Here is a 14441-nt window from a genome sequence, read left to right as displayed (position 1 = left end):
TAGTAGTACCTAATAGTAGAAAGTACCTCACGCCTGTACCTGAGCACAGTACTTACCCTAAATCAAGCCACAGTTTACAAAGAAGCCAATAGTCGTTCAAACAAGTGTTCAGTGCATTGTATGTCCCTTTAAAAAAAACAACTTTTTTTCCAAATTACTATTTTTTGTATTTTCATTAACTTGTTGTCGCGCCTCAGTGACGTAGCAATACGTATTCCATCATGGCGGCCGAAGGCGGTGAGGAGCTGAGCGGCAACGGGGAGCTCGAAGATTCTTCAGGTTAGTTTGATTAACGTGTGTGAATCTTACAATATGCCGGTTTGTATCATTTCACAGTTACTACTGTGCTCTGCTTTCACGTCCAGACGTTTCGAGTAAAGGCTCTGGCTGGACCTGTTTTTAGGGCAAGCGTGAGAAGCTAGGCTAAGCTAACGTGATTTCAGCTACACAACCTAACTGTGAAAGTACTTAAACCAACTTTAACTAACCTTGCTGAGTTTAACAAAGGTGTTCATCACCTTTCAACACAAACTAGTTGAATTAGGTCCACAACAACCCGAAGATACTGGAGCCTAAACGGTGATCTTTTTATGAATGAAATCAACCTGTGTAGGTTTAGACAGGGGTGTGTTTCGAATAAAAGCCCTGAACTACTGATTTTGTTTTTGTTTTATTGGATGTTTTAGTCCTGTGTGCATCATCAGCTGCAGGTTTACTGTCGTGTTTAGCTGAGTAACTGGTTTGACTGCTCAGTGTATAAAAGAAGTATTTGGATTTTAGCTAAATTTGACAGTCAGAGTTCAGAGCTGCTTAAATTCGTGTTCATTCATTTACTTTACCTGCTACTAGTTTACTACAATGCATGTGTGAGTGCAAAATGAGTTTTTCATACACAGTTGTTATTGTTGGCCTTTTCCAGGAAGGTGACCAGGAAGCAGAGGAACAGGAAAGTTAATTAATTACATACATTACATTCATTTGGCCAGTGCCTTTTCCCTACACGGGAAATTTTCTAAGTAGCTTTGTCTTGCAAGAAGTGCGTTCACTCACCTAAGCTAACACCCAAGAGTACGTCCATTGCTATATTAGAGGTGCGACAAAGGTTTTTGTTTTTTTCTTCACCACTACACCTCATAAACAATGATGATTAGGCTAATTACAAGGGAGGTTTAAGGAAAGTGCTTCAGCATGCACTGCAGGTAAGGTACAAAAATGACAACAGCAACCTGAGTCATTTAACATCATTGTTTTGTTCTCAGCCATGTATTGTTGTGTGGGAAAAACTGTATTGTGTTGGAAATTGTGTTCGGATTGAGCAGTTGACAGTTGTGTGAAGACAGGCTTTTATATTCTTGCGCAACCTGTTATTGTCTTGTGTTCAACCATGATCTGAAGTGCTAAAAAGATTAATCAACAACAATTTTCATAGTTTCAAGGTTAAATAGTGCTAATCGATTAGTCAATTGACAGAAAAGTAACCAGCAACAATTTAAAAAAATAGACTAATCATTTAAGTAATTTGATGTCAAACATTCACTAAGCTGCTAAACTGTGTTGCTTCTCTTTACCTTGTGTTTTAGTAAACTGAACCTCTATTGTTTCTATTGACTGTTGATTGGACAAAGACATTTGAAGATGTCAACTTGGGTTTTCAGAAATTGTGACTGTGAGGAACTGGTTTTTCTCTTTCTGTTACATTTTATAGAAAAACAATTAATCAGGAAAACAAGCGGCAGAATAATTGATGATGACGATAATTTTTAGTCGCCGCTCTAGAGTTTAACTGTATAAGCTGAACTTTTTACCAAGCAAAAATGTAAAACAATCAGTGGTTTCAGCTTCTCAAATATGAGAACTTACTGATGTAAATCAAATCTAAATCTTTGCTTTTTTGGGTCGTTGGTTGGATAAAATAGCAAACTGTGAACAATACCTCTTGAAATTTGTAATAGACTAAATGAATAACAGATTAATCAGTAATGAAAATAATCTTTGGTTGTAATTCTATGGTCTGTATTAAAAACTTCACCCAGGTAGTGTGTGTAGATGACTTCATGTCACAGAAAATGTCTGGCAATATGGGAAAACATCTTGAGTTGTAGAAGGAGCTTGTAATGGAGATTTATCTGAGTTATTAAACTTTGATCTTCTTCCCTCTTTAGCCATGGAGGCTTCTGAGGATCCAGCACCGCCTCCAATTGAGATGGCCGAGATGTCAGAAGAGAACGGCAGTGCCGGCGCAGCCCCTGAGGCTCCAGTGGCCCCCGACCCTTCTTCTTTCTCCATGCCACCAGCTGTAGAGGATGAGGAGGGCGAACTGCCTGCTGACTTTGAGCGTCTGTGGAAGGCCGCCCATGACAATCCTCAAGACTTCACCAGCTGGACTGACCTCCTGCAATACTGCGAGCAAGAGGTGTGTGGAGAAACAGCAGAGAAGAGGTGGTGTTTAGATAAAAAACAAAACAAAAAAAAAACAGCTTAGGAACCCATTGTATTGTTACTTAGTAATGATGTATTACCACCTCAAACTGTTGAAACATAGACTTTTAGCACCCCCATGAGGCCACAAAACATGCTTTGTGAGGAAGCTTGTTGTAGCCTCATGTGACATTTGGACTTACATTTTCTCTCACCTGTTAGAGTCACATCACAGCGTCACGCAGAGCTCTGGTGGCCTTTCTCGCTCGCTACCCGCTCTGCTATGGCTACTGGAAGAAATTTGCTGATCTGGAGCGCCGTGCAGGGTACAACGCTAAAGCAGAGGAGGTAAAACAGATTGAGAGTTGACAATTTTGCGTTTTTTCTTCCCCACACAACTATGTAGAGGATTAAAGAAGTGTTTTTATGTGCTCGTATAAATGGCTGTGGTGTGTTGTGTTAGGTGTGTGTTCAGGGTCTCCAGGCTATCCCTCTGAGTGTAGATCTGTGGATTCACTACATCAATCTGCTGCTGGGAACACTGGACATGAACCTGCCTGAGTCGCCAAAGCGGATTCGCAGGTAGACAAACCCTCCCACACACACACATACACATTTAAGACTTGTAGTTGTAATTATCCTCTTTTTGAATGAGCAGAAAGGTTGAAAGCTGGATTTTGACTCCTAATATGTTAAAAAATGGTGCTTGTTCACCACAGTTTACAATGAATTAGGTCCTCCAGTGCTGAGCACAGCACAGTAAGCAGATGGGTCTGAAATTGAAGAGAAAAATAAGAGGAAATGCAAATGCTGCTTCTGATGAGCAAGAGTCCCTTTGTTTTGCTTTTTAGTAAATTGCTTTTATTAAAGTCAATTTCCCTTAGAAATATTAGCAAAATCATTCAGCAGGATAACTTCGCTGGTGTTGATAGCAGATAAACTACACTATTAACTCCAGTATACTTTTCTTTATTAGCTATCTATGACAGCTCTTTCAATATCCACTATTGTTTCACCTTTCCTTGATCTTAGATAAACTTAAAATGAAATTTGGTACAGAACAGATAGTTGTGTTCATGTTTTGATGGTTTTCCTCTCTCTACCCTCCTCAGTGTGTTCGAGGACGCCGTTGTGGCAGCAGGTCTGGACTTCCACTCAGACCGGCTTTGGGATCTGTATGTTGAGTGGGAGAAGGAGCAGGGGAACATGAGCAACGCAGCAGCCGTTCTGGACAGAGTCCTCAAAGTTCCCACCCAGCTCTACAACACGCACTACGAGAAGTAAGACCACGCACATACAGTCATCAAAGTCATACCAAATCAGAATTAAAGACAAAAATACTGATATAAATGCATTATTGTTCGTACCAGGTTTACTACTGTAATAATAAATGTAATTTCCCTTTTTGTTAAATAATCAATATTTCCAGTTCTCTGCTACCCTCCTTCAATTCTGAGAAATTAAAGTCATGATCTAATATCTCCGTATTTCACCATGCAATATGCTTTCAGTAGAGCTTCTTTTTTTTTTTTTTTTAAGGGGAACAATAAGTCAACACACTATTGTAATCTTTCGAATATTCTTCTCTTGCTTGGACACCTCCTTCTCTTTCTCTCTTTCTCAGTCTTTTCTTCTCTCACGAATCTCATTTTGTGTCTTGCTCTGTCCTCCCTCCTGCTCTCCGTCAGGTTCAAGGAGCACCTGAACAGCCATGAGCCCAAAGAGGTTCTTTCTCCAGAGGAGTACGAGGAGCTGAGGACGTTGTGCCGCCAGAGCCAGAAGGCAGAGCGCGCTGAACAGGCCCAGGAGGAGGAGGAGGAAAGGCCACCGGGGGAGGAAGAGCCCGCCACGCCTGAGGGCACAGACACAGTGAGTAACATCGGACTAGTTGTCATTCAACCCTGAGAGGATTTTAATTAATTAGTCAAAAAGTATGTACTGGTGAGAGATAACTTAGATGAAAAAAGATGGTTGAATGGATGATCATTTTTTTTTTATCATTTTTACGTTCTGTGTTTAGGAGGAACTGATGCAGAAGATCAGGGAACAAGTGCTGGTTCGCAGGGACAAAGTGTACCAGGACAACGAGGGAGAAGTCCGCAAGAGATGGCACTTTGAAGACGCTGTAAGTTTTGTTTTTTCTCTCTCTTTCTTTTCAGGCACCTGTGTATTATATCTTTTTATCTTCCTGTGTGTTTCCTCCTGCATTCATCCATTCACTGTCTTTCTGTTTTCTTTAGGAAACTTGAGACCAAAGTATGACATCAAATTTATTTTCCAGACACTTGGTTTTGAATCGAGGGCTGGATATCATTTGACAGATTTGTTTATTTTGACGCCCAGAGTTTTGGTACCATTGTTATTTTGCTGTTTTTGGGGTGTAACAACATGTTTTTCTATAAAAATCCCCTTTTTTATGTGGTAAAAGAAGCCATACGGGGCGTCGTGTAGCGTAGTGGTCTAAGCAGGCGCCCCATGTGTAGAGGCTACAGTCCTCGCTGCAGTTGGCCCCGGTTCGAATCCCGCATCGGACGGCCTTTCGCTGCATGTCATTCCCCCTCTCTGCCTCCCTGTTTCCTGTCTCTCTCCACTATACTATCAAATAAAGGCATAAAAAAAAGCCCAAAAAAAAAAAAAAAAAAAACAAGAAGCCAAACTCGCCAAATTGTCTAAAAACAGGCAGCAGCACAAGAGCTTTAGGCTAAAATAAACACAGTATGAGATGAGGCAAAATCATGATTTAAATCCCAAACGGGTCTAAGCGTAAATAAATTTGATTCAGTACTTTACGTATTCTGTGTGATGGACGCATTTAGGTAGATTTCAATACTCAGACCTTTTTTTTGGGGGGGGGGCTTTTGTGCCTTTAATGGACAGGACAGTAGAGAGACAGGAAATGGGGAGACAGAGAGAGGGGGAATTACACGCAGGAAAGGGCCGTCCGATGCGGGAGTCGAGCTGGTGCCAGCTGCAGCGAGGACTGTAGCCTCTACACATGGGGCGCATGCTTAACCCACTGAGCTACGCGACGCCCCGTACCCAGACCTTTTGAAACCAAAACACAAATTCTTAATCACTATAAAATTAAGTTTCACTGTAAACAATTTGACTCTTGACCTGTAAACATCATGTTGTCTTTTTAGATTTAAAGTCTTTGAACTAGTTACCCACTTCAAACTACACTCACCTCATCCACTCATTGCTACATCAAAAAACACATCTGATTTTCCCTCTCTGTCTCTCTCCATCGTGCAGATCAAGCGGCCCTACTTCCACGTCAAGTCACTCGACCGGCTGCAGCTGCGAGCCTGGCACTCCTACCTGGACTGGGAAATTGCTGAGCTGAACAAGGACACCAAAGACCCCAACCAAGGTGACATACATGATGAAGATGCTGACTGTTGTCACCTTTGTCTCTGTGGTTTCATCAATTTGTGTTTCAACGTCTGAAAGCATCTGCAGTTTTGACACCACTGTCCTTTACTAGATCCAAACCAGGCAGCCACAGAGGGGTCAGAGGTCACGGCTCAGACCCACGAAGTGTCAGAGGATGCTGCAGTTGCCCTCGACGACCACAGGGTTCGCATCCTCTTTGAGCGTTGCCTGATCGCTTGCGCTCTGTATGAGGAGTTCTGGACCAGGGTAAGAAAAAAGTGTGTGTGTATCTAGTTCCATGTCTAAGTGTCCTTGAAAGCCTCAAGACTAGATTAAAAAGAGTGTGTGTGTGTGTGTGTGTGTGTGTGTGTGTGTGTGTGTGTGTGTGTGTGTGTGTGTGTGTGTGTGTGTGTGTGTGTGTGCGTGTGCGTGTGCGTGTGTGTGTGTGTGAGAGAATACTGGTGTGTATGATCTCTGCCTAACATGTGCATGTGTATGTTGTTCAGTACATTCAGTACCTGGAGCCGCAGAGTGTGGACGAAGCCCGAGCTGTTTACAAACGAGCCTGTGAGGTTCACCTGACATATAAACCCAACATCCACATGCAGTGGGCCACCTTCGAGGAGAGGCACGGTACGATGAGACATTAACACACATAAACACACTGTGCAAATAAAAGCTTTACTGTTTTTCCTTTTCTTTGAAATGTTAAATATTTTAAAGTCTGACTTGAAGTGAAATAGATGGTAACCGATTCAGTGAAAAATGAAGGCAAGTTGTATGTGTGTAGTTTCACCAAAGGATGTCAAAGGGACTAATAAGAATTCTACATCAATACCTTTATGTCCACACGTGAATTAATACAGAAGATAGAGAACAGCTTGTTGGATATGATCTAGTTCTACTACACAGGATTAAATCATCATAACAGACAAACCTCAACTGGTCATTTCCTATTCTCTGCTTTTAGGATTTGTAGTCAGTTTATCAAAACTATTTCAGTTGAATCAAAGCTGTGCATGTGTGACGTACATGATGCAATACAATCATGTAATAAATACAACCATCTTGAATAGTTGTTGACAGTTTCACAAACTGGTAATTTTTTAGGTTGTATCCTGTGGTGCCATTGTATTAGCATGCATTATATTTTAAGTATTTTATATAAATATAGCCATTTATTTAATTAAGTGTATCACCTCATTATGAAGCAGTCCGATGCAAAAACATCACAAAGACGCAAAACTTAATATAGAGCAGAGCCAACACATCAGAGTCCTTTATTTTGTAGCCACCACATTCATGACAACTCGTTCATCTTCTTCAACAGGTGATTTAACTGAGGCTCGGCGAGTGCTGGAGGCCCTGGAGAAATTCCTGCCTGGGTTGGCAGTGGTCCGTCTCCGCAGGGCCGCTCTGGAGAGACGAGCAGGCCATCTGGACCAATCGGAGGCCTTGCTGCAGGATGCGGTGGCTGAATCCAAAGAGAAGCCCACGTTACACGCTTTCTACTCCATCAAGCTGGCTCGCCTGTTGCTGAAGCTCGAGAGGAACCCCGCCAGAGCCCGCAGAGTTTTACAGGAGGCGCTGGAGATTAGTCCGGTGAGATAATTAACACACACCCACAGACATCACAGGATTTTGATCCATCTCCTATCACCGCTTTAAAAGTTAAGGAATGTGGATGTAGCTTTGCTCTAAAAATCTGTTTCGCTTTATACAACTTGCCCGCCAGCGGCTGAAATTAATTTATTTTTAATTGTGTGACAGCTTGAGCTTTCAGATTGTCCACACTCAGTTTGCAAGAGGCTTTGTCTATTCATAATGCAACCTGCTGAGTTTTTTTTTAACCATCTGACAGAGTGATAATTTCCCTTCAGTTTCTAATAACTGACCATGCCAAGTGGTAATTGTCAGATTTCTCTATAAATGATGTGTTGAACGCTATGATTTACATCTCATATTCTTGTGAATGATACTTGTAACTTCAGAAGTAAAAAGCCAAAATGTAGTACTTACAACATATAGTAACTCTTGTTTTTAATTTCCTCTCTCTGCCTCAGGATAATGATAAACTGCACTTGAACCTGTTAGAGCTGGAGGTGTCGGGGGACCCCTGGGCCTCTGCTGAGGCAGTGCAGGAGTGTGTGACGCGAGCTCTGGCAGCGCCTCTCGCCCCACACACCAAGATCCTCTTTTCACAGAGAGGCCTGCAGTTCGCAGAGGACTACAGCAACTCTATCCAGAGGTCAGAGTTCAACACAAGTCATCTGATATTATTAAATATTTTAAATCCATTTGGTCATGTAAACCGTGATGGTACCTAACAAACCAGTCATCATCTTTGACCAGAATGTTGTTCCTCATTGTCTCTGTCCTCTGCAGTGTGCTGTCTGTCTACGAAGATCACCAGAAACTGTTGAAGGAGCTCGGGGGAACAAAGAGAGGAGCAGAAAACGGGTGAGAGGGGAAAGTGCATTATATATTAATGTCCTATTCTTTTGTGCAGAATAGCACAAGTTAAAGACGCAGTTTAGGATATTAATTGAAAAAAACAAAAAAAACACTTATTTCATCCAATGACACTGGCACTGATACTGAGGCTGATGTTAAATAAAAGGAAGGTTGAAAACTGGGTGGAAGCGTTGACTTGCTGTTGATGGAGTGTTTGATCTGCAGGGACGAGGACTCAGAGAAACTGAGCAAAAGTGAGGACGGCTCTGCTGTTGCCGTGTCCACACAAGTCCCACCTACCATGCCGCATGTCCCCATCACCACGCCCCCTCCAACTATGATGGGCACCGACATGAGCGCACAGACTGGCTACGGGGGATACAGCAGTTGGTACCAGGTACTAATGAGATTTTAACTGACAAAAAAATTTGAATGACCTAAAGAGAAGCTAGGGTGAGGGTGGGTGTACTATGATAAAACACAGTTCAAGATTTCCTATATGTTGTGATTTGTTCTCAGCAACCGCAGTACGGCAGCTACGGCTACCAGAACACCTGGAACTACAACCAGGGCTACTATCCTCCCAGCTAAAGAGATCAACAGCACCAAAAGTGTGGCACCAAAAGACCACGGGAAGCAGTTTGACCCAGGATGACTTCTCAGCTGAACAACAAACTGAAGCACCCAGTCCTGCCAGTCAAGTCCTGCTAAAAATAATCCCAGCATCCTTTCCTCTCCGTCCTTCCTCTGAGTTACCTCACTGTCCTGGATTTGTGAGATTGAGAGACTGGAGTTGAGATCTTTTAACATGTCATTTCAGCGTTGAGTCTGAGGGACAGGTGGGAAGACGACGAAAGGAAACAGTGACGTTCATTTTCAGTGCATCAGTGTCTGCATTTTAATCAGAACTATTTTTGTATTTGTTTGCAAGCCAACCCCTTTGCTTGTGTTTTAAAGTTATCCACAACTTTATCACAACTTTACAGGTGATGTATGATTGACATTTTGTACCATTCCACACAATAGGCCATTTGTTGTTTTTTCTAATGTATATAAAGGTGTTTTATAGTGTGTCACAACAGATCTCCTTTGTGTTGTGTGTCTTCATTTGTCTCCGTGATACTCATTAACTGAAACTAAAACTTTAGGCCTGTGCGTCTTTTAAAAAGTTGGAAATTCTGGAAATTTCTGTACATCATGTTGTATTGCCTCTGGCCTCATGTTAGCAGGAATTCAACTGAAGACAATCTCATCAGTGTAGTGTTATTTTGATAGGTGTATATATATACGTAGCGCTCATTTTCTTTTTGTTAGATCATTACCAACAGTCCACTTATGCATTTGCCTTCCTCAGAGTGTTATATGGAGACAACACGAGTGCTGTCTGTAAATTGAATGGTGGCTGGAGCCACCTAACATAACTAAGAGATTTAATAAAAGGGTAAGGGTCCCTTCTTCTGTTTTTGCCCATTAGTTCTACTAAAAGTGTGTAACCAATAATTTTTATAATGGTGTCAAATGACAATGTGAAAGGGGACACTTGTAGTGATTAACCTACACAGAATTACTCTGTAGCTACTCTCATCTTTACAGAAATACATCAGACACAGCAACAAGCTGGTGAACATAGTGAAGCATTTAGCCTCTGAAGAGTCAGACCTTTGCAACCCATGTTGCTCCTTAACTCCCGGATGTGTAAATAAGCAACTGCTAACAACATTGTCATATCAACTTAAAAAGCGATGATGTCAGTGTTGTGTTCACAGCTGTTTTTAATTACAGGTGTTTGACATCAAAGATGGCTCAGTTCTATGACAATGTGTCAGCATGCACAACACCACAATCCTCAACCTGAAGCAGCTGAATGGAATTCAGCCAGCAATGATTTTATTATTTACAGCCGTGCTTTTGCATGTTAACATTTTCATCTTATTTTATATGTCACAGAGTTCCAGCTCACTAGGTGCTTTAAAATCCAGTGGGCAGTGATACTTTTGGCCTATTCCAGCTTTCCATGGTCTTAATAAAATGAAATCAATCCTAATAATTAAAATAACTAAAAAGTGTTTGACAAAAAGAAAATACAGAATATCAGCAGGAGGGTTACACAAGTGATTTTTAGAAAATCCAGTCCACCATCACAATTCTCCAAGTCAGCTTTATTGTAAGTAGATTCTTGGTGATTATGTAGACATAACTGTCAATATATTTTAACTTATAAAAAAACTGGCAAAGTAGAATGTCACAAAATCAGGAAGATAGTGGGGATTAAATTTAAGGCCCTTTCAGAACCAATCAAGTAAGTCTTGTGTGGTGCTTTGCTATATAAGGATCGGGTTAAAACTGAACAAATTTGTTCTGTATCATTTTTGTAAATGTGTTGCTGAAACCATGAGCGGTGCTTCTTGAGGCAGTATCAGTCAGAAGCCAGCTATCATCACTTTGTTCTTGATAGGTAAAGGTCACTGTCAATCCAATCTACAGCCAGTGAAATCAGCCCAGAAAGACAAGGAGCTGCATTCAGTTAGTTTAGAAAAAACAAACCATTTTTCCTTATAACTTTTCCATATCTTCATTTTAAGAACTATAACACATTGTCTGAACACAGCCTCCAGCTCCATCTCTGCTTTAGTTCAGTTAGCTGGCTTATTGAGTGATACTAAAAAGGTGGCGGCTCTGTTCCTGGATCCATCCGTTTCAGGTGTCTCTGGTGGTGATGTAGTGGAAGTGGTGAGGTAGGCTCACAGAGCAGATCCTCCTGATCTCACTTTTTGGCAACAACCAGCACAGCTGAAGGCACCAAACCTAAAAAGACAGACAGGGAAATTGTGAAAAAAGGTCAGATACAATCACAATGCATTCTATGAGAGTACCAGGTGTAAATGGCGTACAGTTCAGACAGATGATGTAACCTCCCTACAGTCGTACAGTCCTGTGAATGCTATACGATGTGACCCATCTCGCCACTTCACCTCTCCTACTCAAATACCGCTCTACGACCCAGTGCTCACCCAGCTCTTTCAGGGGCTTCTCCATGTCCAGTTCGGTGTAGACGTGACGCGGGTAGGGCGACAGCAGCATGAAGTCCTGACCCTCTGGTGTGTTGCCGTTCATTTGCACGTAGACACGCACTGCCGCCAGCGGCTCCTGGGCCTTGAAGACCGTCGTGATGGTGGAGCCGTCCAGCAGACGTACCTGTGAAGAGCGGAGGGGAAGAGGAGAGAAGAAGTGGGGAATATACATTTTACAGTTTCATGCCAAACATATATTTTGTCATTAAAATAAATACAAATTTGCATCAATGTCAGTTTGTCTCACACTTTAAAATAAGTCTGATCTTTTCATTGATTACACTGATTAAACAAAAAAAAAAGAAGCAAAACAAGTATGGCTGAACACTGCACCTGTATCCTGGACTCATCATACTCCTTCTTAGTGGGTGGAGGGCCCTGACTGGTGGGTGATGAGGGGCTGGGCTGGGCAGGTTGGAATGATGCAGCTGTGCTCGGGGGTCCTCCGCCTCCAAACTAGACATAAGAATAGATAAATAAATAAACAAACACAAGAGTCATCTAAGTTATTGGGTCCAACAGACGTGGTAATACAAAGAAATTGGAAGTGAACAAGACAAAGGGAAAAGTGAACTAAACCAATGAGGTACCTTTTGCGCTCTTTCCTCTCTGTCTCGCGCTATCTTCTCTTTGACCCTTTGTCTGACAGGAATAAAAACAAGCGACACAAAACCATTAAGAACAGTTTAGTGAAGATGCCTGCTCATATTTGTTCTTTTGCAATTTGTCACTTCTTTTTGGACCTAGCCTCTGAGTTTTTTATCCTTTACAGTGTCCACCTCAATTTTCCCAATTTATAGTATTTCTTATATTATCTTAGTTTGTCTCAAGATGAAACAGGATGGCATTCAAATAAGAACTATGGGTGCATTTTATTTTTTAATGTTAGACATCTTGTGATTAGCAAACCTGGTTCCAGACCTCTGCATTGCTGCCCAAATTTTTTGATTTTCTCCAGAAATTCATTAAGAATAATGAATAATAATAATAATTAAATAAATAAAACAAACAATATTTCAGTCTGATTATCAGGCTGGTACTTTTTGCCTTTTTTGTAAAACTTTCTCTTTGGTCTCCTTGGAATACATTGCAGAGGGAGGTCCTGAAAAATATTTTTAAAGAAGTGGAAAAATCCTTGGATCATTTAGGTACTTTAACGTTCTATTACAGCTTAAACATGATAAATTGCTTCATGTCTCTATACACAGTCAATAACCATTACCTGAATCTCCTTTTCCTTGCTCAGAGATGTGTTTTAATTAAGACCCTACCTTGCCATTTTGTCCTCCATTTTCTCTTTCCTGCGCTGATCAGCAAGCTTCTTCATATCATCATCCTGCAGTTTTTGGCGGATCTGCTGCAGCTCTTGGCCCTGCCTCCTCCGCACCTTCTCTCTCTCCACCTCTTCTGCCCGCTCTCGCTCTCTTCTCTCCGCCTGCTTCACCCGCATCAGTTCCTCTAGCCTGAAGAAGAGACAATTCTCCAATATCTCTAAAAAGAGTATGTTCACATCATTTTGAACTCCTAGACAACTGTGGGTTTTTTTTATAGATAAAAGTTAAGACCAATACACTGAATCTCCACCATCAGTAAAAGCTATGTGTGCACTCTGACCTCTTAACTTGCTCACGTTTCTCCTCCTCTGTCATTGGGTGCTTTGAACTCTCATCAGTCTCGTTGTAGCCGATATCCCCACCTGAAGCCAAATCAAATGGACTGACATGAATGACTGACATCATATTACATTCAGTGTAAATTAACAGTGACTACCACTTCATTTTACTCAAGATAAATTAGAGATTATATCTTGATCAGAGATGGAAATTACATGATTAGGAACATGTGACTGAGGGATGTGGGGGCACCATGGATAAATTTGTCACATATGATGATATCAGTGTATATCCCAATATTGCAATTTTTCTGGAATAATCAACTAAAAAACTCTGCAGATTTCTGATAAGATACTTGACGGTAGACAAATTTATATTGTCTCAAGGAATATGTGACCTTCAGCGGTGTCGGCTAGGGTTGGCTGTTCTGCGTTGGACTGGCTGTCTGCTTCCCCTCCCAGGACGTTTCCCACAGGCGGCACATAGGGCTCATCAATGTCAGGGTCGTTCTCATGTTCCATTAACCTGAGGAAAGCACATCACAGAGGAAAGACAGGGGTTAAACTGTTGAGAGAGTGGCATGCTGGACTGTGGCGCTGAGGACTATGTTAACCTGGGCAGTTCACTACTAGTATGATTATTCCTGTGTCTATCAGACTCACCAGTCCATGGCCTGTTCTATCCCCTGGTTCCCCGTGTTGGCCACCGCCTTCTCTCTGAAAACACCAACACAACAGGATAAGTAGGGTTGCTTTAATGCTAGACAGTTTTATTTCACTTGAAACCAGTCTCGTATCTAGAAACCATATTAAACAGGATCAGTCTTTGATTGTGGTGTCAACTCACGCTCTGTTTCTGTCAAAGCCCATCTCCAGCAGGCTCTCTAGTGTTGTTAGCTCTGCCATTTTGACCTGAAACAGATTGTACACATGCTGGTATATTAACGAGAGAGTCATTTCTCTAATCGTGCTATACTGTCACACTATTGTTATAGAAGGTAAGACATTACAAAAACGCTTTAGCAAAGTTAAATCACCATCTGAAATCAATACAATTCATGACTTTTGTTTGGCTCAGTCCTGTGTAAAGGAGCCATATTACGAATGAGGTGAATACAGAACACTATGTGAACAAAAACTACAATTTCCTTGACTAGCAGCCTGACAAAACACTTGTTTACTTGTTCTCTAGTTGCAGCTATTCAGTATCACAACTAACGTTATGTTGAGAGCTAAAATTAGCATTAATGTGGCTAACGTTCAAATTGCGAAAGCTAGCTGGGAAGTCTCGTTTGCTAGCACGATTAAAAACGATCGCGAGCTCTCATAAGCTCTCTATCAGTTTGTCTGTTAATGTATGTCTATATGTTACACGTTAAGGCACACGGGAGTGTTATTTTATTCCTCCCAGAGGCAATTTCAGCCAATACACTCGTGAAGAAAACATTAGTTAGCTACTCACACATCGGCCAACACCGCTTCAGCAGTACGGGAGACCACATGGGTCAAAC

The 14441-nt window shown here is 41.6% G+C and overlaps 2 protein-coding genes across 2 annotated transcripts; one reads left to right on the top strand and one right to left on the bottom strand.

The window, feature by feature from the left end:
* The first annotated feature begins 210 nt into the window (after positions 1 to 210).
* On the top strand, positions 211 to 9330 carry LOC111655817 (pre-mRNA-processing factor 39). The gene is made up of 15 exons (XM_023407346.2): positions 211 to 279; positions 2163 to 2413; positions 2641 to 2766; positions 2882 to 3000; positions 3531 to 3698; positions 4107 to 4287; positions 4439 to 4543; positions 5674 to 5791; positions 5906 to 6060; positions 6300 to 6426; positions 7124 to 7395; positions 7857 to 8041; positions 8179 to 8253; positions 8473 to 8644; positions 8767 to 9330. Exons 1-15 carry the CDS (start codon positions 222 to 224, stop codon positions 8836 to 8838), a joined length of 2184 nt encoding a protein of 727 aa, XP_023263114.1. The 5' UTR covers positions 211 to 221; the 3' UTR covers positions 8839 to 9330.
* A 671-nt stretch (positions 9331 to 10001) lies between these two features.
* ubxn1 (UBX domain protein 1) lies at positions 10002 to 14441 on the bottom strand. The gene is made up of 10 exons (XM_023407347.2): positions 14393 to 14441; positions 13778 to 13842; positions 13594 to 13647; positions 13329 to 13456; positions 12933 to 13014; positions 12590 to 12781; positions 11909 to 11960; positions 11652 to 11774; positions 11259 to 11442; positions 10002 to 11052 (listed from the first exon to the last, which is right to left on the bottom strand). Exons 2-10 carry the CDS (start codon positions 13834 to 13836, stop codon positions 11012 to 11014), a joined length of 915 nt encoding a protein of 304 aa, XP_023263115.1. The 5' UTR covers positions 13837 to 13842; positions 14393 to 14441; the 3' UTR covers positions 10002 to 11011.

This window comes from Seriola lalandi, unplaced genomic scaffold, assembly GCF_002814215.2.
Source record: "Seriola lalandi dorsalis isolate HSWRI2012SDOR001 ecotype SW California unplaced genomic scaffold, Sedor1 jcf7180002054333, whole genome shotgun sequence".
NCBI lineage: Eukaryota > Metazoa > Chordata > Actinopteri > Carangiformes > Carangidae > Seriola > Seriola lalandi.
This window is presented reverse-complemented; position numbering and strand designations above follow the sequence as displayed.